Here is a 23,377-nt window from a genome sequence, read left to right as displayed (position 1 = left end):
AAGTAAGTCTAACATCTTATATTGATTTAGTTCAGCACGACCATGCACTTTTACAGTCATATTCCATCAAGAGATCTAAAGATTTTTCTCTTCTTATGTCGGAGGGGCAAATCCCATATAGGCCATTTATGTCCCTCAATATGATTCATCAAGTACATGCTAAACTAATTTATAGTTATCATGTTACAAACAACGCTTTGAATTGCAACAAAGCACTCGAGTCCACATCTAGGGATCATAGTGGTTTCAGATATAAGAGAGGTATATACTATTATCATTTATAGTTATCATGTTACAAACAACGCTTTGAATTGCAACAAAGCACTCGAGTTCACATCTAGGGATCATAGTGGTTTCAGATATAAGAGAGGTATATACTATTATCACTATGAGAATAACTTATAACACATTCATAACATACTACGTAGTGTTCTCATAGTGGGTCATCAAGTATAAACATTACTCCTAATATTTATACTTATATATAGACTTGATATCTCATATCGATGATCCGTGAGATGTGGTCATCAGACTATAACATGATAGTCTCTACGCTTAATTACTATCCCAATTCATGTTAAAGCTTGACTATGAATACTTCAAAACATTTTGATTCTTTTGTGGGAAATGGTAATTTGTGTACCTTAGTGTACAAGTTAAGAAATCAAATCTAAAAATATAATCTTAAAAGTTGTGCATTCAATATTTTAAAAGGTTAAACAATTATCTTTTCGTTACAAATCTTTTCTTTTAATTCCTTATTTAACTCTTTTAATTTAGGACACAAGTTAGGGTGACCTTTTATTTAATGTGTATGGCTTACAAAACATGCACCAGAATGCTACAAGGTAAATGCCATGATAGTTTGATTCTTTGAAATAATTGTTACTGCACTTGAAATTTTCAAATTTGAATGGTATCATTAATACAAATTCTTAATATTCTACTTTTTCATAAATATTTCACAGCAAATTCATGCTTAATCTAAAATCTGCAGGCTCTTTGGAACAAAGAAGATAAAAAGAAAAGAAACAAGCCCAAAATTCATATTTTATCAAAAACAAAAGAAGCAAAACAAACAGCTACAACATCATAGACGAAGAAGCTGAACTTCATAAACAGAAAGGAAATCACTCAAAATTGATCAATAAGAATCAGAATCACTTTCATCATGAGAGTAACCTATGTTGAACCTGTTCAAAGCAGATTCAAATGTTCCCTGAAGCTCCCTCAGAAAATCCACAAACACAAATGTGTCTTGGTCCTGTGTTCCATCAATCAATTTCTTTCCCTTTATCATTGCAGAATTGATCTTGACTTTCTCTACAACAGTGAGCTTGGAAGTAACACTATCATCCTTCATAACTTTCTTCATGTCATAAAGATAATCATCCAAAGCATTCATTGCTCTAACCTTCTTCACATGCTTCATGTCTTCAGCCTTGAAGTGCTCAGCTTCCTGTATCATTCTCTCGATTTCCTCACTTGACAGTCTTCCATCTTTATTTGTTATTGTAATATCTTTCTTATTACCACTAGTTTCTTCCTCTGCAGAGACGTTTAATATACCATTAGCATCTATAGTAAAGCATTTCTTGATAAGAAGGCCACGAGGTGCACGACGAACTGAGAGATTAAACAAACCAAGAAGGTTGTTTTCACTAGCAATCATTCTCTCACCCTCATAAACCTTAATTGAGACACTGGACTGGTTATCTTCAACTGTAACATATTTGTTTGTCTTCTTAACCGGAATGGAGGTGTTTCTAGGAATCACCACATCCATGACATCTCCTATTACCGACACACCAAGTGATAAAGGTGTAACATCTTGCAACACCAAGTTTGGAACATTCTTAATGCCTTCACAAAGTAAAGCAGCCTGAACAGCTGCGCCATAAGCAACGGCCTCATCCGGGTTGATGCTACTGCACAGATCCTTCCCCTTAAAAAAGTCTTGCAAGAGTTGCTGCACTTTGGGAATCCTGGAAGATCCACCAACAAGTACAACATCATCCACGCTACTCTTGTTCATCTTAGCATCAGTAAGACAACTCTTAACAATCTCCAAACACTTTTCAAAGAGATCAATGTTGAGTTGCTCAAACCTAGCACGGGTGACTAGCATATGGAAGTCAATACCCTCGTATATAGCATCAATGTCAATTGTTGACTCGGTATCAAATGACAACGTCCTTTTAGCCCTCTCGCAAGCAGTTCTCAACCTCCTAAGGGCCCTCGGGTTTCCACTAATGTCCACTCTATTCTTCCTCTTAAACTCCTTCACTAAATAGTTCACCATTCTATTATCAAAGTCCTCTCCTCCTAGGTGAGTATCTCCCGCAGTGGCTTTTACATCAAAGCTATCATCTTTGAGTGTCAGAAGGGACACATCAAAAGTGCCACCGCCAAGATCAAAGATGAACACGTTTCGTTTTCCAACATTATTTGCTCTCTTTTGAAGGCCATATGCAAGGGCAGCCGCAGTTGGTTCATTAATTATCCGCATTACATTGAGGCCAGCAATGGCACCGGCATCTTTTGTGGCTTTTCACTGAGAGTCATTAAAATAAGCAGGCACAGTAACAACTGCATTCTTCACAGGTGACTCCAAAAACTTTTCTGCAATCTCACGCATCTTTGTGAGGACCATGGATGAGATTTCCTCTGCACAAAGACGCTTTTCCTCACCCTTATATTTAACAATGATCTCAGGCCTGTCATCAGAACTAGCAACAACCTTAAATGGCCATAACTGCATGTCATTCTGAATTACAGAATCACTGTATTTCCTTCCAATCAACCTCTTTGCATCTGCACCAATAAAAGTTTGTTTTGTTCACATGAAAGCTGAGCAGAAAAAAAAAAGGCAAAATCACACCTACCGTCCTTTAAGTCTCACCTTATTCCCGGATTAGTCCTTTTAAGTTTTTATATTTCCGAGTTGATCCTTTGTGTTATATTATACTTTCACTGTTAGCCTTTTTAACAAGTTTCGTTGAAATAAAGCACATGTAACATTTGAATATCGAGAAAACTTACATAAACATGTCATATATGTCCATATGACCATATCCTTTCTTATTTAAATCTAAATACTCAAATCCAAAAATTAAAAAACCAAAGTATTTCATTGTTCGTAAAGATGTCATCATTCAACAAACTAATCTAAAACAATGAGTCATTTATCTCTACGTGATGAATGGACACCTGAATGTTGTTCATCTCTAATTATGCAACAAAACATGTGGTTCACACAATCACAAAATATAACATGCAACAAGAAGATAACGTAAAGGCCAACACTGCAAACAAAATGTATCATAAATGACCAATTCGTGAAAAATGAAACTTAAAAACCAATCTAAAATAAAGATAAATTACCAAAGACAGTGTTGGTTGGATTAGAGGCAGCTTGATTTTTAGCAGCATCACCAATCAACCGTTGGGAGTTAGTAAAAGCAACAAAAGAAGGTGTTGTGTTGTTTCCTTGATCATTGTGAATAATCTCTGCTCTATTGTTTTGGCCCTGCCAAACTGCTACACATGAATAGGTTGTTCCAAGATCAATTCCAATTGCTGGACCTTTGTATTTTTTAGCCATTCTCTTTCAAGTGATTGAAAACTGTTTTAGAGAATATCATTCTCTTCTCTTATACTGCCATAATTAGTGTTGGAGTATTACTCTCATAGTCAGTTACACTAGAGCATAATTCTCCTAATTAGTTTTTTTTATGATTAGCTTAAATTCAAATGTAAATCCTTATCATAGATGACTTTATTCCCAACAAATGTATCTATTTATACTTTTGTACTATGAATCAGTAAATCAATGAAATGAAACATTTTCATTCATTTAATTCAAGTGCATTCCTCTTATAATAATGCAAAATACATTATTATCTCATCTATTTAGCATTCATCGCATTGGATTAGTTAAAAAAAAATGTCTTTCATTGTTCATTGTTGATTTTTGATGTGAATCAAAGTATCTATCGTACATTCTCAGACTTGATCTGAATTAAAGGTTAAGTTAGACAGATTTACTTACTATCTCATCTAAGTGATGTTGATTGTTCATTATTGCGAGCCTTCACTTTTTTTTTAAATAATATTTTTGATAATCATTAAAACTTTAAGGTTTAATTACACTCTTCATCCAGGTAGGTTGAACTATGTGCGATTTCGTCATCTAACTTTTCAAACAATTGTAATCCCTCTATTTTAAAAATTATCGAAGTACTATAGTTTTACCATCAATTGGTATTTTACATAAATTCTTTAAAGTCTCGTATTTTATTACAATATACTGGCGTTCAATATATTGAAATATAAACAAAATTAAAAGAGATAATTTTATTTAAATTTAATATTTTAATTGATAAATTTTAAGTGAAATAATGTTTAAAGCAATTTAGTAAATTCATTTTGTAAATTTTTTACTATCATGAGAATTTGAGGGTTTAAACAAATGAAAAGAGGATGATGCAATTTAAATGAATTTTTTTAATATAGTGAGATCTACCTTCTATTTATATTTAAATTCATTCAATAAATGATGTATATGGTCTATATTGAACATCACATACATTATTTATTGGATGAAATATAAAACGTGGATTTTGGTTTATAACAGTGATGCGAGGTAGTTTCGAATTCAGTAAAAATTTCAGATTAACCACTGCTTTGAAATTTTATTGAATTTAAGAATTTTTCTCTCTTTCAAATTTGTAGAGGTAAGACCAAGAGCACAGTACCGCTTTTTTTTACGAGTTGAAGTTGAACGACACCAACGTTAGACAAACCCATTTTATGTTTCTGTGTTTTTGTTTACCAGTATCACCACTTTCACTAGTTTCCAACATCACCATGTCAGAGAAGAACCAAAACAAGAACAAGACCCGAAAGCGTAACATTAATAGTGTCACCAAAAAGACACCAACTTTGGTGAAAACAGAAGACATTGAAGATTCAGCGTCATTCTTCTCCAAAGATGAGACCCACAAACTGAGAACGGTTTTATTGGATTGGTATGATCGTAATCAAAGGGTTCTTCCTTGGAGAACAACATTGAATGATGAACATGAAGAAGAAGAAGTTGAAAAGAGAGCTTATGGTGTTTGGGTTTCTGAGGTTATGTTACAGCAAACAAGGGTTCAGACTGTTATTGCTTATTTTAACCGTTGGATGCTTAAATGGCCCACCATTCATCATCTTGCTAATGCTTCTCTTGAGGTTAGTTTTCATTCATTCCCTTTCCCTTTTTGTTTCTAAAAATTGTTTTTTTTTTTTATAGGCAAAATGTTAGTTGTTAGCTCCGTAGCTGTAGCACCGACACTTCTGATCGAAGGCGTGTCCGTGTCTGACACGTATCGGTGTCCTACACTGACACGTGAGATTACATTGAATTATGTCGTTTTCTCAAATTATCATTAGGTGTTAGATGTCAATGTCGTGTTTGATGTATGTGTCTGCATTTGTGCTTCATAGGTTGTTATTATATTGTTAGACGGGAGAGGGAAATGTTAGCAGCAGGGATTGAATCTTGGTCCTAAGTGGGTAGGCGTGTCGAGTGTAGTGGAGCAGAGCGAGTGGACAATAGTATTTAAACACTGTATTGTATAATCGAAAAACTACAGCCATCACTTATGTGTCGGAGATGTAGGCGCAATTGACCAAACTCCATAATCAATTGTTTGTGTTCTTGTGTGTGTTTATTAATCTGATTTGGGAGATTTGCTGTTCTAACACATAGTATGGGAGATTTGCTGTTCCAACACATAGTATAATGGATTAGTGGTTACCTTAGATTAAAATATAATCATTAAACAGAATTTTGTGAAGCTCTATGATAGACAAGATGACATAGTCTCATTTAAGTGGATTGAACATAAATGGAGAAGATTTGTGGAAGCTATAAGAAGAGTGGAGCTATGTGCGACCTGCACTTCAGATTGAAGACTTGTATAGTGTAAGACACGATAACGACACATATAGCATTCAATCATTTTTATTTTCTTAAGTTATTATGATGTCTACGAAACAGTGTTGAGGGTCTGCATCCTTCAGTGCTTCATTGGACTGGAATAGGTAGAGGTAGTCTAATAGATTGAGTTAGATGGTTTAGTTGACTGATCCACGTGGAAAACATCACCATGTGGAACAAGCTTGGTTGTTGTTTATTTTTCTGTCAAACTTATGTTATCAAGTTGCGAAAGTTGTGAACTTAAATGCAAATGTTCTGTTATTATGTTATCAAGTTCCTGTCATTTTTCGGGGGTCATGAATTAATTCGGAAAATATTCTGCTTTGACACTATGATGCTGACAAGTTGTGAAATTTAGTGCTGATTATTTGATGATATGGTTCCACATTCAAGTTATGAAATTTAAAAGCAAGCATTTGTTTTGATATCTGTGCAGGAAGTAAATGAGATTTGGGCCGGTTTGGGATACTATCGGAGAGGTCGTTTTCTTTTAGAGGTGCGCTCTCACTACAACATTGTTTTTCTTCTTGCTATACCTTACAGGTCTCACTTATAAATTTTAATAGACTGTGGACTGCTTGAACTTCTAATGGATAATACGAGTCTTCCTCCATCACATTATATTTTTTGCCTTCTTAGTAACAGTAAAAACAGTTAAAAAAGGCTTCCTCCCAAAAACAAAAAAAAATTAAAAAGGCTTATAATGTATAAATCAAAGTCTCATATATGGATATTGTCAAACATAGCCTCCGTAGAATCTCCAGTTTCATACGGAACAACTTCTCCTGCTTTTGATGTATGCTAAAAGATCCTTGATATCATGTTATGAATAATGAGAAGGTAAATAACCCTCTCAAAGAAAGTAAAAACAGATCAATAAGAGAGAAGTATGCTAATAGCAATACATGCCGCAAGGTTTAACTAGGCTCTTAACATTTCTTTGCTTAGGGGGCAAAAAAAATAGTTGCAGAAGGAGGTAGTATTCCTAAAACAGCTTCTATGCTACGAAAGATTCCTGGAATTGGAGATTATACATCTGGAGCAATCGCCTCTATAGCATTCAAAGAGGTGGGTATTTTCTGTGATTTTGGTCTATGAAGCACTGACACAGACACACACTGACACCAGTAATCAATCATTTACGAAAATGGAAGTGATAGAATGTAACTAGATGTATTAGTGTTGTGTCGGTGTTGGGCATTGACATGTCTTGGACACTTGACACACCTTTAATTCTAAGTGTCTTTACTACATAGATTTTCGTTATTGAAATGTAAATGTTGGCTATTTCTAATGAACTAAATTATCAGGCAGTACCTGTTGTCGATGGGAATGTGATAAGGGTGATTGCCAGGCTAAGGGTCATTTCTGAAAATCCAAAAGACTCGGCAATCATTAAGAGATTTTGGTGAGTGTTTGTAAACTTCTGGAACAAGTTATTCATCATTTTATCTCGTAAAATTTTGTAATCATTGCTTGCATTTCTATTCCTTTACTTATTTTTATCTTTATTGATGCGTGTTGTTGGAATGGAGATTAAGGGAAATAGCAGCTCAGTTGGTCGATCCTCTTCGTCCAGGAGATTTCAATCAGGCTCTTATGGAACTCGGTGCAACTGTATGCACCCCTTTGAACCCAAGCTGTTCGTCGTGTCCAGCTTCAGAATTTTGTCATGCACTGTCAATTGCTAAAGATAATAGTACAGCAGCAGTTACAGATTATCCAATTAAGGTTGTGAAGGTTAAACCAAGATCCGATTTTTGTGCTGTATGTGTTGTTGAATTACTTGGAGGTGAAAACCAATCTAGCAGCAAATTTGTTCTAGTAAAAAGGCCTGACGAAGGATTGCTTGCCGGTCTATGGGAGTTTCCGTCTGTCTTAGTAGATGGAGAAACTGCTCCATTAGCTAGACGAAAAGCAACTGATTGCTTCTTGAAAAAAAGTCTCAAAATTGACATCAGAAAGACCTGCGATGTTGTTTTGAGGGAAGATGTCGGGGAATTTGTTCATATTTTTAGTCACATTCGTCTCAAGTTGTATGTTGAGTTGCTGGTGTTACAATTAAAAGGTTTGAACCTCTTTCTATATGACATTTCAAGTTGAATTTAATCTTTTTGTTTCTCCGCATCACATTTACTTTACTTAAATAGGTTATGCTGGTTATTTATTATACATATTATCATCCTACAGATGTGCATGAAAATGAATACAATGATTGCATTTTATGTATACTCTTTTGTACTAATGCTACTTTTTTCCCCCTTAAAAGGGACAGTAGGAGATTTGTTGAAAAGCGAGGACGATGAAACTACAACTTGGAAATGTGTTGAAAGCAATGCCCTCTCAAGTATGGGACTGACGACCAGTGTAAGAAAGGTATTATGATGCACTTAGCAACTCCGCACTTGACATTGAGCATGTTTGGATTGACTTAATTGAACTTATCTAATGGCATAATCACTCGTGAGATAATTTTAGAGACCTTACAAACAACTTATCACATTTCCTTCAGTTGTATTAGCTTATTTCTATAAGATATCGAAGATAGCTTATGAAAACAACTTAAAGCTTATATGAAAACTGTTTGACAATCTTCTGCAATAGTAATTAAATGGGGCCTTAGATTTGATACAGTATCACAATTACAACAGTTTTTAAGGATCTTTAGTGGTTACATTTTATCCTTCTGTGTATTTGGTGCACTGCATTAGTGGATTTACTACATGTCTAAGGCTTTAGGGTCTGTTGGTTTACAACAACGACCAAGCCTTATCCCACTAAGTGGGGTTGACTAAAATTAGCAGGCGTGGTTTAAACTCGCGTGCAGGGACTCTATAGAATACCTAACCACCAAGGCAACAATAGTTTTGACTTTGCTTCTTGTTTTCAGACATTTGTACAAAGAATGTTTTCTCAAACAAAATAGACCGTTCTATTCTTTAGATTCAAAGAATCAAATTTGAAGTTTCTCATTCTTCTTGCTTTATATCTTAATACCGTATTTCCGTATCTTAAATTTGATATACCATTGCAGGTGTATGACATGGTTAAAAAATTTAAGCAGAAAAGACTTCCTTCTAACCTTGTGCCAACCAAAAAGAGAACTAGAACAACCAAGAAAAACTAGCCTGGTTGAATCAGATTGGCTGCATTTACAAGCTACAAATTAATTTGCTGATGTATAACACTTTCCTTGCATTTTATTCTTAGTAGACTGCACTGTTAATTTTGAAAGGTGCTTTTTTCTTCATGATACCTTTTGCCATAGCTGTGGTATGTATGGTTCTCAATATCTTTGCCATGCTATGTTTCTTTGTAATTGAGGTACCAATGTATCTTAATTTTATCTTGGTTTGAGTTATCAGGAAATTAACATGACAAAATAGATGTATTATGTATAATTTATTTGATTGGTCATGTTTTAGTAACAATAATCCTCTTTAAATATCTGCTTAATTTATTTCATACTTTTTATTATCATATGTTGATCAACAACAACAACAACAACGCCTTATCCCACTAAGTGGGGTCGGCTACATGGATCAAATGCCGCCATAATGTTCTATCAAAGACCATATTTGGATCCAACTCATTGACCTCTAAATCTTTTCTAATGGTTTCTCTAATAGTTTTCTTAGGTCTTCCTCTACCTCTTTTAACCTGACTCTCCTCCATTTGATCTACTCTTCTTACCACGGCGTCTACGGGTCTTCTCTCTACATGTCCAAACCATCTAAGCCTATTTTCTACCAACTTTTCTACTATAGGTGCTACCCCCACTCTCTCTCTAATGATGTCATTCCTAATCCTATCATGTCTAGTCTTACCACTCATCCAACGCAACATCCTCATCTCCGCTACGCTTACTTTACTCTCGTGTTGGCTCTTAACCGCCCAACACTCCGTACCATACAACATTGCCGGTCTGACTGCTGTCCGATAGAACTTTCCTTTCAGCTTAAGTGGTACTTTCTTATCGCACAAAACACCTGAGGCTCTTCTCCATTTCAACCACCCAGCTTGAATACGATGATGTACATCAGCTTCTATTTCTCCGTCATTTTGTACTATGGACCCAAGATATCTAAACCGTGTAACTTGGGGTATGATATGATCTCCAACTTTCACCTCTAAGGTAGACCCACTTCTCCTTTTACTGAAGTTACATTCCATATATTCCGTCTTGTTTCTACTCAGGCGGAAACCGTACGCTTCTAAGGCTTGCCTCCAAGTCTCTAGCCTCCCGTTTAACTCCTCCCTCGACTCACCAAGCAAGACTACATCATCTGCAAAAAGCATACATCTCGGTGCTAACTCTTGGATGTGTTCCGTCAGTACATCCAAAACTAAAGTAAAAAGATAAGGACTTAGGGTTGACCCTTGGTGCAGTCCTATTGTTATGGGAAAATCTCCGGTATCCCCATCCTGCGTCCTCACACTAGTCGAAGCCCCCTCATACATATCCTGGATAGCTCTAATATAGGCAATCCTCACCCCTTTCTTCTCCAGGGCTTTCCACAAAATCTCTCTAGGTACTCTATCATACGCCTTCTCCAAATCAATGAAAACTAAGTGCAAGTCTTTTCTATCCGTCCGATATCGCTCCATCACGCGTCGAAGTAAGTAGATCGCTTCCATAGTCGACCTCCCAGGCATAAAACCAAATTGGTTATCCGTAACGTGAGTCTCTTTTCTTAGTCTTCGCTCAATTATCATATGTTGATCCATTTCTTAGAATTTGTATCATTTTAGGAGTAAAAAGTTTTAAAGTATAGTTTATTATCCAAATATTGCCTATCATTGCTTATAACTTTGGTTATCTAAATTATCTATCATTGTATTTTTTTCAATTAGTCAATATTTTGCTTCACCGTTAATGCAATAATGCTTATCTATTTATTATTTAAATTTGAAATATTATTTTTTTATTCCAAAAATTGTTAATTAGTGTTTTTTTTAAGGAAAAATTGTTAATTAATCATTATAAATTGAAAAGGCAAGATACTGATAAAATATTATTACTGAGCAACAAAGAAATGACAATGAATTATTTTCCTTCATTTCCAAAAAAAAAAAAAAAAGAATTATTTTCCTTCAAAAAAAAAGAGAAAAATTGGCCCATGCAGGTTTCGAACCTGCGACCTTCGCGTTATTAGCACGACGCTCTAACCAACTGAGCTAATGGGCCAATTGTAAAGCTAATCCTATTTGAAGCGTGTTGGACATTAAATATAGATACTTCTTTCGGCCAAAATTTGAACTTTAATTCGTCATGTTGTGAGAGTTTAACTCTTTCTACTAGACTCAACGTCTGTTGGTTATTTTTCATTTCTAACCATTAAAAAGTTTTTTTTTTCAAAATTATTACAAATAATTATTTCACAAAGGTTAAAAGCAAATCATTTTAAAGAAAATGATATTTAGCTTGAATCAGTAAAAAATAATCATTTTAATATTTTTTGAATCTTATGTGACACATTTAGACTGTGTTCATAATAGTACAAAATTATTATTTTGAATTGCAAAGCCAAAATAAATAACCAACTTTGGATAAAACTAACATAATATATAGTTTCTCAACTAATTTATCTTTCAAGATCTCTTATTTACTTTCACAAAAAATCAATTTGCCTTTGGCAATTTATATGTGCTTGATATTCAGTCACACATTATTTGCCACTAGTTGTGTTTGCTTGTGTTTGTGTTTGTGCCACTACTAGTTTTTGTATTCTAGTGTTCCCAGTTTCTATATTTATTTTTGTTAAATTAAAATAGATAGATAGAAAAGGTAGAAAAATCAGTGGTACATATTGTCTCAAGAACCATGTGGATCAGAAGGTTCATTCATTTTGTTCCTCCAACGTATGCTTCTGACAAAAGCCATCAATAAACCAGTGACAGAAAATGGAATAGAAAACAAAAAATATAATAAGGAAAAAAACATAGAAGAATGCAAATGGCACTTTTGTTAAGAGGTGGAGCAATTGGAGATTCTAGCTTTCGTTTGTGTTCTATATCTTCAACCTCTTCTTTGCATGTCTCTCAAAATGTTGTCATACCCAACTCAACATCATCACCAATACTACCTTTGGTATGTCTCAATTTATGCAGCTCATATTAATTTATCAATTAAGAAAATTTATTCTATATGTCTATTTGTCTATCTATCTATCTATGCATGTATATCTGCATGTACATGCACACTCGCACGCGTTTCGTTCAAAAGATAAGAACTATGTGTCAAGTTTAACTTTCTTGTGTTGCAGATTGCAAGTAGATTTAAAGCAGTAAGCAGAAACAAGATTACTTGCTCTGCAGTTCAAGAATCATCTACTAGTACATCAAGTATGTTACTAAATGAACATAATCAAAACTTTGGTTTGGTTTTATTTTGTTAGTTTAATTGGTATGCTACGTCAGTGTAAAAAAGTTTCGCACATACATTCAAATCACATATTATCCCATAGATATTTTAGGAACGTCACACTGATTAAGTATGATTGGATTTGTATATAAAACACTTTTATGCTTGATGTTGTACACAAATTAAATCATTCAATGTTTCATTCCACTAAATAGTCTAACTGATTTTTTGAAACTGTGATGTAATTAAAATTTGTGGTTTTAGCTACTGCTGAAACAAAGGAGGAGGTTAAAGCAGAAGCTCCAAAAGCAGCAACAGTAAAGAAGGCTCCTGCTAAAGCTCCAGCTAAGCCCTTACCTCAGATGATGGAGGAGGATGTGATTCCTTCATTGAAAGCAATATTAGAAGCCCAACAAGATCTCTCTGATATTGAGCTGGTTTTTCAGGACAATAAGGTTAGTAATGTAGCTATGCTTTCTATGGCATTGTTCAAATTACTCTCTTTGTAATGATTGCGAATTTGCGATCTCGGCTATATAACAAGGTACCCTATGGCCTATTTTGAATGCTATTTTGAAGTAAGGTTTAGTATGAAATTTCCAATTTAACGCCAAAATTATAGTTGTTCACTTTCGGTCTAACATCGTCTCAGAAGTAAAATCATGTTTGATTAGAAGTGATCAAACAAGTTGGTGTAGAAATCACACTTTGAGAAGTTGAGAGCTCCAAAGGGGGTTAGGAGCTCAAAAACATGAATCCTAAAATGCCCTAAGTATGTGTTTCGACAAGTGTTTACCAACTGTGATATAAAATTAGCTTGATTTTATAAAATCGGTTTGAAGTGAAACGGCTTATGTTTAGATTTTATTTGTGGCAAGTTCTACAGTGAACCATCTTGATAAGTGGTCCATAGTGGACTGGCACTTGAAAACTGCACAAAATACCAACGACTCTCCGTCCTTCAGAAGTAGAAGATCACGGTCCTCTTCATCCTCACAACTAAGACAATGACTTGATCGATGTCAATTTGACAAAAGCAATGACAAACACATACTGGTTAAGTTGTGCAGAGCATTTTGTTTTTGCCTAACTGACACCAATTGGTCATTATCTCAGATGTTACAACAAGAAAGACCATAAACTTTTACTTTTAGGAGTCGAAGTAACGTAAGTCATCACTGGAGTTTCATACAATTTCAAATAATTCCACGGTGTAGAAGTTGCCTCATTCAGTTGCATCAAAAGCTAGATAAAAAAGTTCCTTCTAACAAAACCATGTTTCAATCCTCAAAATAGTTGAAAAATAAAGGAAAAGTGTCTGTTAACTTTAAAAAATGAAGTTTATAATTTATCAAGAGCTTCAAATTATGGAAACAAGTTGCTTATGACATTTTATTCATTTGATATTATGATTAACAGTTGGAAGGTTCCTTTCTGAAAAAAGGCAACCCCTATTCATTTTGGGCCTTCTTTCCCACAGGAATTACAGGTATGTACATTTTGTACCTGCTATTAAGAAAGCAATTCCTCACTTACATCGAGTTAAATGCAGTTATTAACAACTATGTGCTTGAACAGGTCCAAAGGGGTTTTCTCTGTCATCTTACAACTCAGGAGCAAGCACTGTTGAACCGTTTCTAGTTGATGAGAAGAAAGTTACTTCAAAACTTATTGTCTTTTGGGTTGAAAAACGTTTGGCAGCACAAGGGATTATTCCTGTATGGAAAGATTGATTCTCGTATACAAATTTTCATTTTGGTTGCAAATGATGTAGCATACAATTCGACATTCTCTTGTACCTTGACTCATTGACTATGTGGTATATGGTATATAAAGTGTTGTTTTGATCAATGTGCAATTACTTGTATATGATTTTATGAACACGTTTGTTGATGAATGCCCGGGTTTGTGATTATTTCGTACAAAAACACCTTTTTAATCTCATTTCAGATTGTCACATGGCCTAATGAGAAATGTTGAGAACAGATTTCCTAATTGAATAAGTTTTCTTAATACTATATATCAACAACATTGACACAAATTTATAAGGGGGCATTGCTCAGACATTTAAACTCGTAAAACAACCTAAGATAGAGAAAAATCAATACACGGAATTTTAACAGCATTTTCAAATTTAGTTTCTTCATCTCACTCATTTCTGCAATGTTGAAATTGTTAAACAGAAATAAATATGGTAATAGAGAAAAGCTCAAGCTTTTGTTAACTTCATAAGGTAGCATATAATGCACTAAATGAAAAAAATTAATATTTGGTTACACCGAATAGTAAATTTTGATAAACTCATTTCTTTCTTCACTCAGTATGAGGGAATCTCTCGGGGAGACAGATAAAAAAGCAGGGTAAGAATTCTAAGGTTGCCTCAACAATCTGTTTTATTATGGACATTTCCTCTACAAACATTGTGAACCAAGCATAAAGCTCTTCGATCCTTGTGGAAAACGTTTTGCTGGAGCCGAATATCTAACTTTCAACCTGCCAAAGAGAAGGAAAAACATCATCAATACACCACTTCCAAATTAGAACTATCAAGAACATATTTATAAGAATCAAATAATCATAACGGAATCTCCATCTCCCAAATTCTCTCTCTAACTCTCATTAATTACCATCAGAAAACATTACTGGTTTAGTCTAGATGGAAAGAACATATACTTTTAATATGTGCTACCCTCTATGGTAAAGTCTAGTTTTGAATCCTTCAAGTGTGATACGTTTTGATTCCAGATTAGTATTTCCAGATGTTTAAGTACTCAATGTAAAATAAAAATATTAAAGGGTCAGTATGACTAAAAAGAATGTGGCCAAAGATCTTGTACTAGATGTTTTATGAAAAGAATGTACTAGATTACACTACTCTTTCACCAGATGTAGAAAAAAAAATAGTTGTGAATTTCATAGTTTCACCAAAAGAACATGATTCATAGGATGAAAGTCGTGTCTTTTATGGTTGAACTAAGCCTTATGCCCTTCCATTAGGTGGGCCATTTAGGCAATTACATGATGAATTAATCAATGGCATTTGGCTCTATTAAAAGCCTAATGTTTAGCAAAACCATTTCTAACACGGTCTTTCTTAATAATCTCTCCTAATGTTTTTTCAGACATTCCACTGTTCCTTTCAATCATAGGGATTCAGAGAATCAGATTATCGTAAATTTATCCACTTTTTTCACCAGAACCCAGTTATCTTCCCACTTGACCAATATTCACCTTAATTGATGCAAACCCAAAATTGTCCATGATATATCAATTCCTAATCTTATAGTACATGAAAACACTCAACTTCCTTTTATTACTAATGAGTATCAGTAAACCAATGGTGGTAGGGGGTCGCACTTTTGGTCTGAAGATGCTTTAATCCTGCTAAATATTTTCAAAGTGTAAGATGCAAATGGTTTCCAGTTTCCACCATGAATATGACAATATGTCGGTATCAGAATACCAATATTCACATCAACAATCATAAAACTTGCTATAAATAAATCATATTCCCATATTCCATTTCAAAAGACCAGAGATGCTTCCTCTAAGTCACTGTTTCAAGAACTTGGCAAAAAAAAACTAAGCTGTAAAGAAGATAACACCATCCCACGCCACACCGAGTCAAAATTCACACATAAGCTGACATAGCAATGAAGTTTTTCTTAATTTTCTTACGAATCTTAACCAATAGGTGAGGTTAAAATCAAATATAATATATTATTCCACAACCATCAACACCTTTCCTCATTTATCTAATAGTAAGAAACAAAGTGCTAGTAACACATTCTCTGTTAGTGTCCCCATGAGTTTAGCTTAGTTGGTAGGGACATTGCATAATATATGCAGGGCCGGGGTTCAAACCCCGAACACCCCACTTACTCTCTTTAAAAAGAGAATTTCTGGCCGCTAGGCTACTTGACAAAAAAAAAACACATTCTCCGTTAGTTATTTTTATCTAGACTGTCTCCTTTATTAAGTAAAATTCATATGAATTCCATTAAATCATGTGAGTCTCTTTTTCCTATTTAATGAGACTTATTATTTAGAAAGATGATAGAACCCACAAAAAGAAAAATAAACTGAGAGAAAGATTGATTATTTGAAAGTTAATATAATGAGAAAACTTGATTACCACTTCATATAGCGATCCTAATTAATTCTAACAAGATAACTAAAATCTAACCAACTTGTAACTAACTTAAAAAATTTCCAATTAATTCTAACAATCTTAAAATTTGATTGAACCTAACTCAACCATACAAAACTGACATGAAAAGTGAGGGATGTCTCCAACTTATAAACCCATTTTCAGGCTATATCTTATCTGATTTGGGACTCTCAAGTCAACACACACCCGCTCACCAAGGATCGAGCATCTAGAGCGTGACCCAAGTGGTACGATAGCAAGTGTCCTCACCAATCTTGGATAGACTCTGATACCAACTTAAAATTTGGGTTAGACCTAATTTATAAACACATAGCTCAATACAGTGTGGGAGTCTAAACAATAGCAAAGGCATCATAAAGAATGTAATGCGAACACTTCTCTAATAAGATTACTAATAATTTCTATTTCGGTGCAAATCCTAGATTATCAATTTTCTCACTTACAATTGAAAATGAAAACAATTAAAATAATACAGCCCCAGCCTGACATGTCCAGCGAGAAATTTTATTATACTGTTCAAAAAATTGCAAAATTATTGGTTGGTTGGTACAATTGAAGGGTCAGTGAGATTAAAGAGAATGTAGGAAAAGCTCTTGTGCCAGCTGTTCTATGAAAAAAAACTAAATAACACTATCCCCCCCCCCCCCCCCCCCCCCCCCCCAATCATAGAATTCAGCGCACCAGTTTATCATAAATTTATCCCCTTTTCTCACAAGAACCCAGTTTTCTTCCCACTTACCTACCTAGACACAAGTTTCTGTTATCTTCACCTTAATTGATGCAAACCAAATATTTTCCTGGATATAGCAATTCCAAACCTTATAAACCAAAATACTAAGCTGCCTTTTATTACTAACGAGTATATCATGTTATGCAGTAAACCAATGGTGGTAAGGAGTAGCAGTATAAGGCTTATGGGACTTTCTGGTCTGAGGATGCTTTCATCTTGCTAATCTTTTCCGTATCAGAATACCAGTATCCGCATCGATAACCAAAAAACTTGGTATAAATAAAAAATGATTTCCACAGTCCATTGCAAAAGACTAGTGATGCTTCCTAAGCTTATGCAGAAAATAACAAGAATCCTAGGAGACATGGAAATGGAGTTTTCATTAGTTTTCTTAGTCGATAGGTGAGGTTAAGCTCATAAATTATTCCACAACCATAGACACCCTTCTTCATTTGTCCAATAAGAAGAGTGCAAACAGGACATTCTCGATTATTTGTTTTTGTTTCAAGACTCTCTTATATTAAGTAAAATTCATGTAAATTCCACTAAATCATGTTGGTCTCATTTATCTTATAGACTCTCTTCTTTGTTAAGTAAATTCATGTGAATTCCAATAAATCATGCAAGTCTCATTTTCCAATTTGGAGAGACTTATTATTGAGAAAGACGGTAGATTCTAACAAAGAAAAAATAAATTGAGAGAAGGATTTATTACTTGAAATTGATAAAATGAAAAAACTTGATTACAATGAGTGTAGGATACACTTTATACAGAGACCCAACAATTAGTGTAGGATACAGTTTATATAGAGACCCTAATTAAGCTAACTAAACCTAACAAAATAACTAATATCATAACCAACTTTTGACAGTTCCAACTAACTCTAAAAATCTTGCTATATGGATTATTATACCTAAATCAAACCTACAAAGTTGACTTGGAAGGTTAGAGACCGGCGCCCACTTATAAACACATTTTCAGGCTATATCTCATATAATGTGGAACTCTCTCAACAAACACAGTCACGCCAAGGATCGAACATCTGACGTGTGACCCTAGTGGTCCAGAGCGAGTGGCCTGATAGGGTCTGATACTATTTAAGAATTTTGGTCGGGTCTGACTCAACCCTACAAAACCGGTTTATAACTCCCACTTATAAACAAACATTAAACACATTGTTAGGTCATATTTCGAACTCTTAACACCTATTCCTAAAATGGTAGAGTTCGCATGAATTTCAAAGAATGTAATGCAAAGCAAACACTCCTCTTTCATAATATTATCAATAAATAACAATTTCAATTTTGGTGCAAATCCTATATTGTCAATTAAATCAATTAAAATTGAAAATAAAAATAATAATAATAATAATAAGAATGCAACCCTAGGAAGGTAGTGTTGAGCGAGCAACTTCAATTAGTGGTTGGTGCAATTAAGGGAAATACCTGATCGTGATTAGAAGAAACAGGAGTATGATTCTGCAAATTGGATTCAAGAATTGAGATTCGAGTTTGAAGAGCGTCAAATTGTTGAGTCACGTGAGAGGATAAAGCGTGACGATCAACCCAAAGATCCTTCCAAACGAAATGGGAAACAACAGCAGCTGAAGTGGTGAATCCTAAGCTGAACCATAGCAATCGAGTTCGAATCATCTTTTCTTTTCTTCTTCCCGCCGTAGAACAAACGGTGGATTCAGATAACTCGCACAGGTTAACGACGTCGTACTCCAATATTGTCCCTCTACTAATTACAATTGTAATTACTTTTTTATTTTATTTTGAGGGATATATAGTTTTTGGTTTAAAAAAATTCATATTTAATTCATTTCATGTTAAAAAAATTCTAAATTTTAGTAAATAAATCTTTTAGAATGTTCTAAACTTGTCTCAGAAAAATCGTTAAAAAATTTAAGAGTTTAAAGATAATTAAATAAACTTTGTTTTTGCAAGGACTAAAATTACATGTAAATATTTTTTTGTAGGACTAAAAAGGCTATTAAAATTAAGTAACGATTAAATTTAAAAGTTTTTCAATTTATAGGGACCAAAAACATATTTAACCCTACTTTTTTTTAGGTTGCATGTGCTAACTATATGTACTTCTAGCATAAATCTTGGCCGTTGGATACGGAAAATATTCGGATGATGACATTTGTGATTTCAGTGTATTTAATTGATAAATATATTATTTTAATTAATAAGAGAGAATGATTGGTTTAAAAAGAAATAGAAACAAAGTAATTGATGTCATTAAACTCAAAAGCACCATAAACCTACATGTGGGTTCTACATCTTTAATTTTTCAAACCAAAATTATTTTGTATTTAATTAATTAATATAAGAGTAGTTATATATATATATATATATATATATATATATATATATATATATATATATATATATATTTAATTTCTTTTTAGTTAATTAATCAAAATTTTTTTTTTAGTTATCATAACAGAACATGACATGTTTAAATTCTTTAAGAATTTTTAGCATAAAAGATTTAGTTTTTGCTAAATTTAATTTTGTTTAATTATTCTTAAATTTTTGAATGATTTTTTTTTTTACAATGCTGAGAACATTATAAAAAATTGAGAAATTATATTTGTACAACCCCTTTATTACAATTTTTTGACAACTATATCTCTTATACTCACATGATATTCTTATTCTTTCTCTTCCTTTTTCTCTCTCTATTGTTTTGAACCAACGAGAAGAGATAAAATGGAAATTGTCATCAAAGTTGTCCAAAATGATTGTACATATATCATTACTCTAAAAAATTTCTATGTTGTGCAATTCGGGTTTCAATTTGTGGAATCATGGTGTTGTGCAATCTATTTTTAATTAATTAGACGTTACTGCTATTTTCGCCACCCGCTCGAGAGTAAATTCTCGTATTTGGAAAGCAACAACAGATGGCTTAAGTAAGGTAAAGTCAACATATCAAATTTGCATGCACCTCTTTCATGAGTCCACTCCCTCACAAAACAAATCTTCTTGGTGGCTCCTTTGGAATTTAAAAGTCCCGCATCAGGTACAATTCTTCCTTTGACGCCTATCTCACCAATGTTTGCCCAAGTGCACCAATGTTTTCCCAAGCGTTCCAACCTTACTATGCGCTGACATTAATTCCATGTGACGATACTTGTGTTTCATGTGATCTCTTGACCGAAACGCACATGCATACCTTTTGTGTATGCTAGAAGGCTGCTACATGTTGGGATATAATATTGACATCAACGACATAATATTTTGTACAATGCTTTGTGAAACAAATAACTTTACTATCAGGTTGTTTGATTTATTTGACAGGCTACACCAAACCAACATAAACTCTTAGCCGCATTAACCTATGGAGCTTGTGGAAGAGTTGCAACACAAAGCTTTGGAAGACCGTTGACACCTCTCATATCTTCATTGTTACGCGCGTTTAAGATGTCCTCCATGAATGGAGTTGTATGCAAAAAGCAAATTTTTTGTAGCGCAAGTCAAATCATACCACCTTTTGGTCAAAACTTCTGATTGCTATGATAAAGTGTAGCGTGGATGTCAATACTTTCAAGAATAATTTCATCATAGGATATGACACATGCTTCAGAGACTCATCGAGGGAAGCTATTAATTTATAAATTCGGCTATTTGCACTTCTTCGCCACTGTTCTAGAAGTAGAATCTATGAGATTGTTGCACTATATTAAAACGACAATATTCAATGGTATATATGAAACAGATAAGAAGTCGTTAGATGATGCCCTCAGTGCTTCTAATACTCCTCTAATGAAAAAGTTTCATGTTAAGTAATCGTGACTTTGTAGTGTTGCTTGTTTGAAGACAAGCAAACAAGGTTGATCATACTATTGTTAGGGTTGTCTTCAGGGGCGGTTTCACCGCCCGGCGACCCCGGGCGGTCGCCCAGGCTCGATCGATAATTTTTGCACATTAGACCCAACCCAAAAGCACATTAACACACTTACGTTGTTTTGTTTTTTGAGTTTTTGACACTTTAAAAATTCATAATTAATTTGTCGTTTGTCGAAAATATATAATTTTTTCTGTGTAAAAAGCCATATTTTAACGTTCTTAACTCGCCTCTAAGAAATCATGAAAAAATTCAATCTCTTGGTTGCTTTTTTGGACTTCGCGTATATTACAGGGTTATAAATAATAAAAATCTCGAATTACATGTTCAGAATACATGTTATTTAATTACAGGGTCAATTTTTCAGACTTCACGTATATTACATGGTCAATTTCAATTAATAACCCTATTTTAAATTGTACTTTTGTTGACAAAATGAGGAACCTCTTTTATTTCGATTTATGACTATTTATATATTATGTCACAAGTGAATTTGCGATAAACTTTTTGCCCGGGATCCATAAATTTCCTGGCTCCGCCACTAGTTGTCTTATCTCATCCTAGCCCTCATATTTTATATGATGTATTTCCTACTTGTACTACTTGATTATGAATGAAATGTAGTAATCTTAACTTTGCTTGAAGAAAAAAAAACCTATGTAAACAATGAGCGCAAAATATGATTTCTATTATGTTCATATTTATGACTTTTATCTTGAACTTTTAAAAGTTTAAGCAATTCATTTTTTTTTGACAAGAAGTTTAAGAAATTCATATTTAACTCATTTTATGATAAAAAATTATAATTTTCCATGAAATAACTTTTTATAAGGTTCTAAACAATCTTGCAAAAAAAATTTCAAAAATTTAAAAGTATAAGGATAGTTAAACAAACATAAATTTAACCGAGACTAAAACTTCATGGTGAATTTCTTTTATAGAAACTTATACATACCACATTTTTTTAATAAGAACTAAAAGCAAAATTTGATATATTTATAAGGGTTGATTAAGTTTTTAGTTCCTATAAATATTCACACTTTTGTTTTTAGTCCCTACAAAATAAAATCACATTTTTTAGTCCCTGTGACATTTTCCTTAAGCACTTTAGGGACTAAAAGTGTTGATGAAAATTTTTGACAGGTACTAAAAATGCTGATGGGAAATTTTTATGGGGACTAAAAATGTTAATGGAAAATTTTATAGGGACTAAAAAGTGTGATTTTATTTTGTAGGGACTAAAAACAAAATTCTAAATATTTATAGGGACTATTTACTTAATTAACCCTATTTATAATTATAGGGTCAAAAACTCATTTAATCCTTAATAAATATCTATTTTCTTCGGAAAAAAGTAGTGACATGTGTTTGTTTGGAAGGTAATTAAAGTGAATTTGAATTTAGAGTCAAATGATATTCTCTATTGTTGTCATACTTTTTGTGAGGAGATATCCGTTTTTTTTTTTTATGAAGAAGCTAAATTAGCCCACCCAAATTGACACTGGTGAGAATCCGTTGTTGACATGTTAAATGTAAGTTAGAAGTTTTACAGTAAATAAAAAGTAGAGGTGGAACAACATAAAAGTGACATAAACTCGAATACCTAATATCTTAAGATTTTGAGTGAATATGTTGTGTCCAAACTCACTTGTGCAGTTACATTTTGTCTAATGTATTGATTCACCTTACTGCGAGAACTTCTAGGGGAGCCTTAAAATAGTTGGGATGTGTTATCACATTAAATTAAGAACAACCAAACATAAACTAGGACATCAAATATTTATCCAAAACCTGAAAAACCAAGGAGGAAGCTGAAGGATTGGAGGGCATTAGGATGATAGGATTTGAGATGAATTCTTCTATTTTCCTTCCTCTCATTACCTCCAAAGTCTTTCCTCCTTTTCCTTCATAGCTCCCAAACAAAACTATATGCATTTTTTTGAGAGCATGACGGGGAAGGGGTTTGTGGACTTCGGGAGAATGGAAAGAGATAACACGTTATTTGTGATAATGCTAGAATGAGAATAAAATGCTTGTGATTCATGTTTTATTTTTTAATTTTATGCTATTATTAAACTATAGAAAGAATTTTAAAAATTTATATATGTCCTCCAACATCATTTTCTAATACATTTTGTTACTTCCTTAAAAAAATACATTTTGTTACTTTTGCATATTAAAAAAGAGTTTAATGATGGTAGGTTGATAATCTAAAACAATTTTGTACATATAATCAATTAAAATATTTAAAATTGTCGCATCAA

At 33.5% G+C, this 23,377-nt stretch overlaps 3 protein-coding genes, 1 non-coding gene and 1 pseudogene across 4 annotated transcripts; 2 read left to right on the top strand and 3 right to left on the bottom strand.

The window, feature by feature from the left end:
• Window positions 1-983: 983 nt before the first annotated feature.
• On the bottom strand, window positions 984-3,709 carry LOC146897601 (heat shock 70 kDa protein 4-like; annotated as a pseudogene).
• A 1,022-nt stretch (window positions 3,710-4,731) lies between these two features.
• LOC146897600 (adenine DNA glycosylase-like) lies at window positions 4,732-9,417 on the top strand. The gene is made up of 7 exons (XM_085735732.1): window positions 4,732-5,235; window positions 6,423-6,482; window positions 6,935-7,054; window positions 7,297-7,394; window positions 7,528-8,054; window positions 8,256-8,362; window positions 9,021-9,417. Exons 1-7 carry the CDS (start codon window positions 4,813-4,815, stop codon window positions 9,111-9,113), a joined length of 1,428 nt encoding a protein of 475 aa, XP_085591858.1. The 5' UTR covers window positions 4,732-4,812; the 3' UTR covers window positions 9,114-9,417.
• Window positions 9,418-11,100: 1,683 nt separating this feature from the next.
• TRNAI-AAU (transfer RNA isoleucine (anticodon AAU)) lies at window positions 11,101-11,174 on the bottom strand. The gene has a single exon. It is a non-coding gene; the product is annotated as a tRNA-Ile (tRNA).
• A 647-nt stretch (window positions 11,175-11,821) lies between these two features.
• Window positions 11,822-14,201, top strand: LOC146897598 (DUF2996 family protein). Its single transcript, XM_085732890.1, has 5 exons — window positions 11,822-12,077; window positions 12,253-12,331; window positions 12,615-12,805; window positions 13,770-13,839; window positions 13,929-14,201. The coding sequence occupies exons 1-5, from the start codon at window positions 11,937-11,939 to the stop codon at window positions 14,081-14,083; spliced, it is 636 nt and encodes a 211-aa protein (XP_085589016.1). The 5' UTR covers window positions 11,822-11,936; the 3' UTR covers window positions 14,084-14,201.
• Window positions 14,202-14,565: 364 nt separating this feature from the next.
• On the bottom strand, window positions 14,566-19,011 carry LOC146897597 (fanconi anemia group D2 protein). Its single transcript, XM_085738737.1, has 2 exons — window positions 18,698-19,011; window positions 14,566-14,843 (listed from the first exon to the last, which is right to left on the bottom strand). The coding sequence occupies exons 1-2, from the start codon at window positions 18,902-18,904 to the stop codon at window positions 14,832-14,834; spliced, it is 219 nt and encodes a 72-aa protein (XP_085594863.1). The 5' UTR covers window positions 18,905-19,011; the 3' UTR covers window positions 14,566-14,831.
• Window positions 19,012-23,377: the final 4,366 nt, after the last annotated feature.

Source organism: Medicago sativa, chromosome 8 (genome assembly GCF_051527215.1).
Source record: "Medicago sativa cultivar Bolivia chromosome 8, Bolivia_mono, whole genome shotgun sequence".
NCBI lineage: Eukaryota > Viridiplantae > Streptophyta > Magnoliopsida > Fabales > Fabaceae > Medicago > Medicago sativa.
This window is presented reverse-complemented; position numbering and strand designations above follow the sequence as displayed.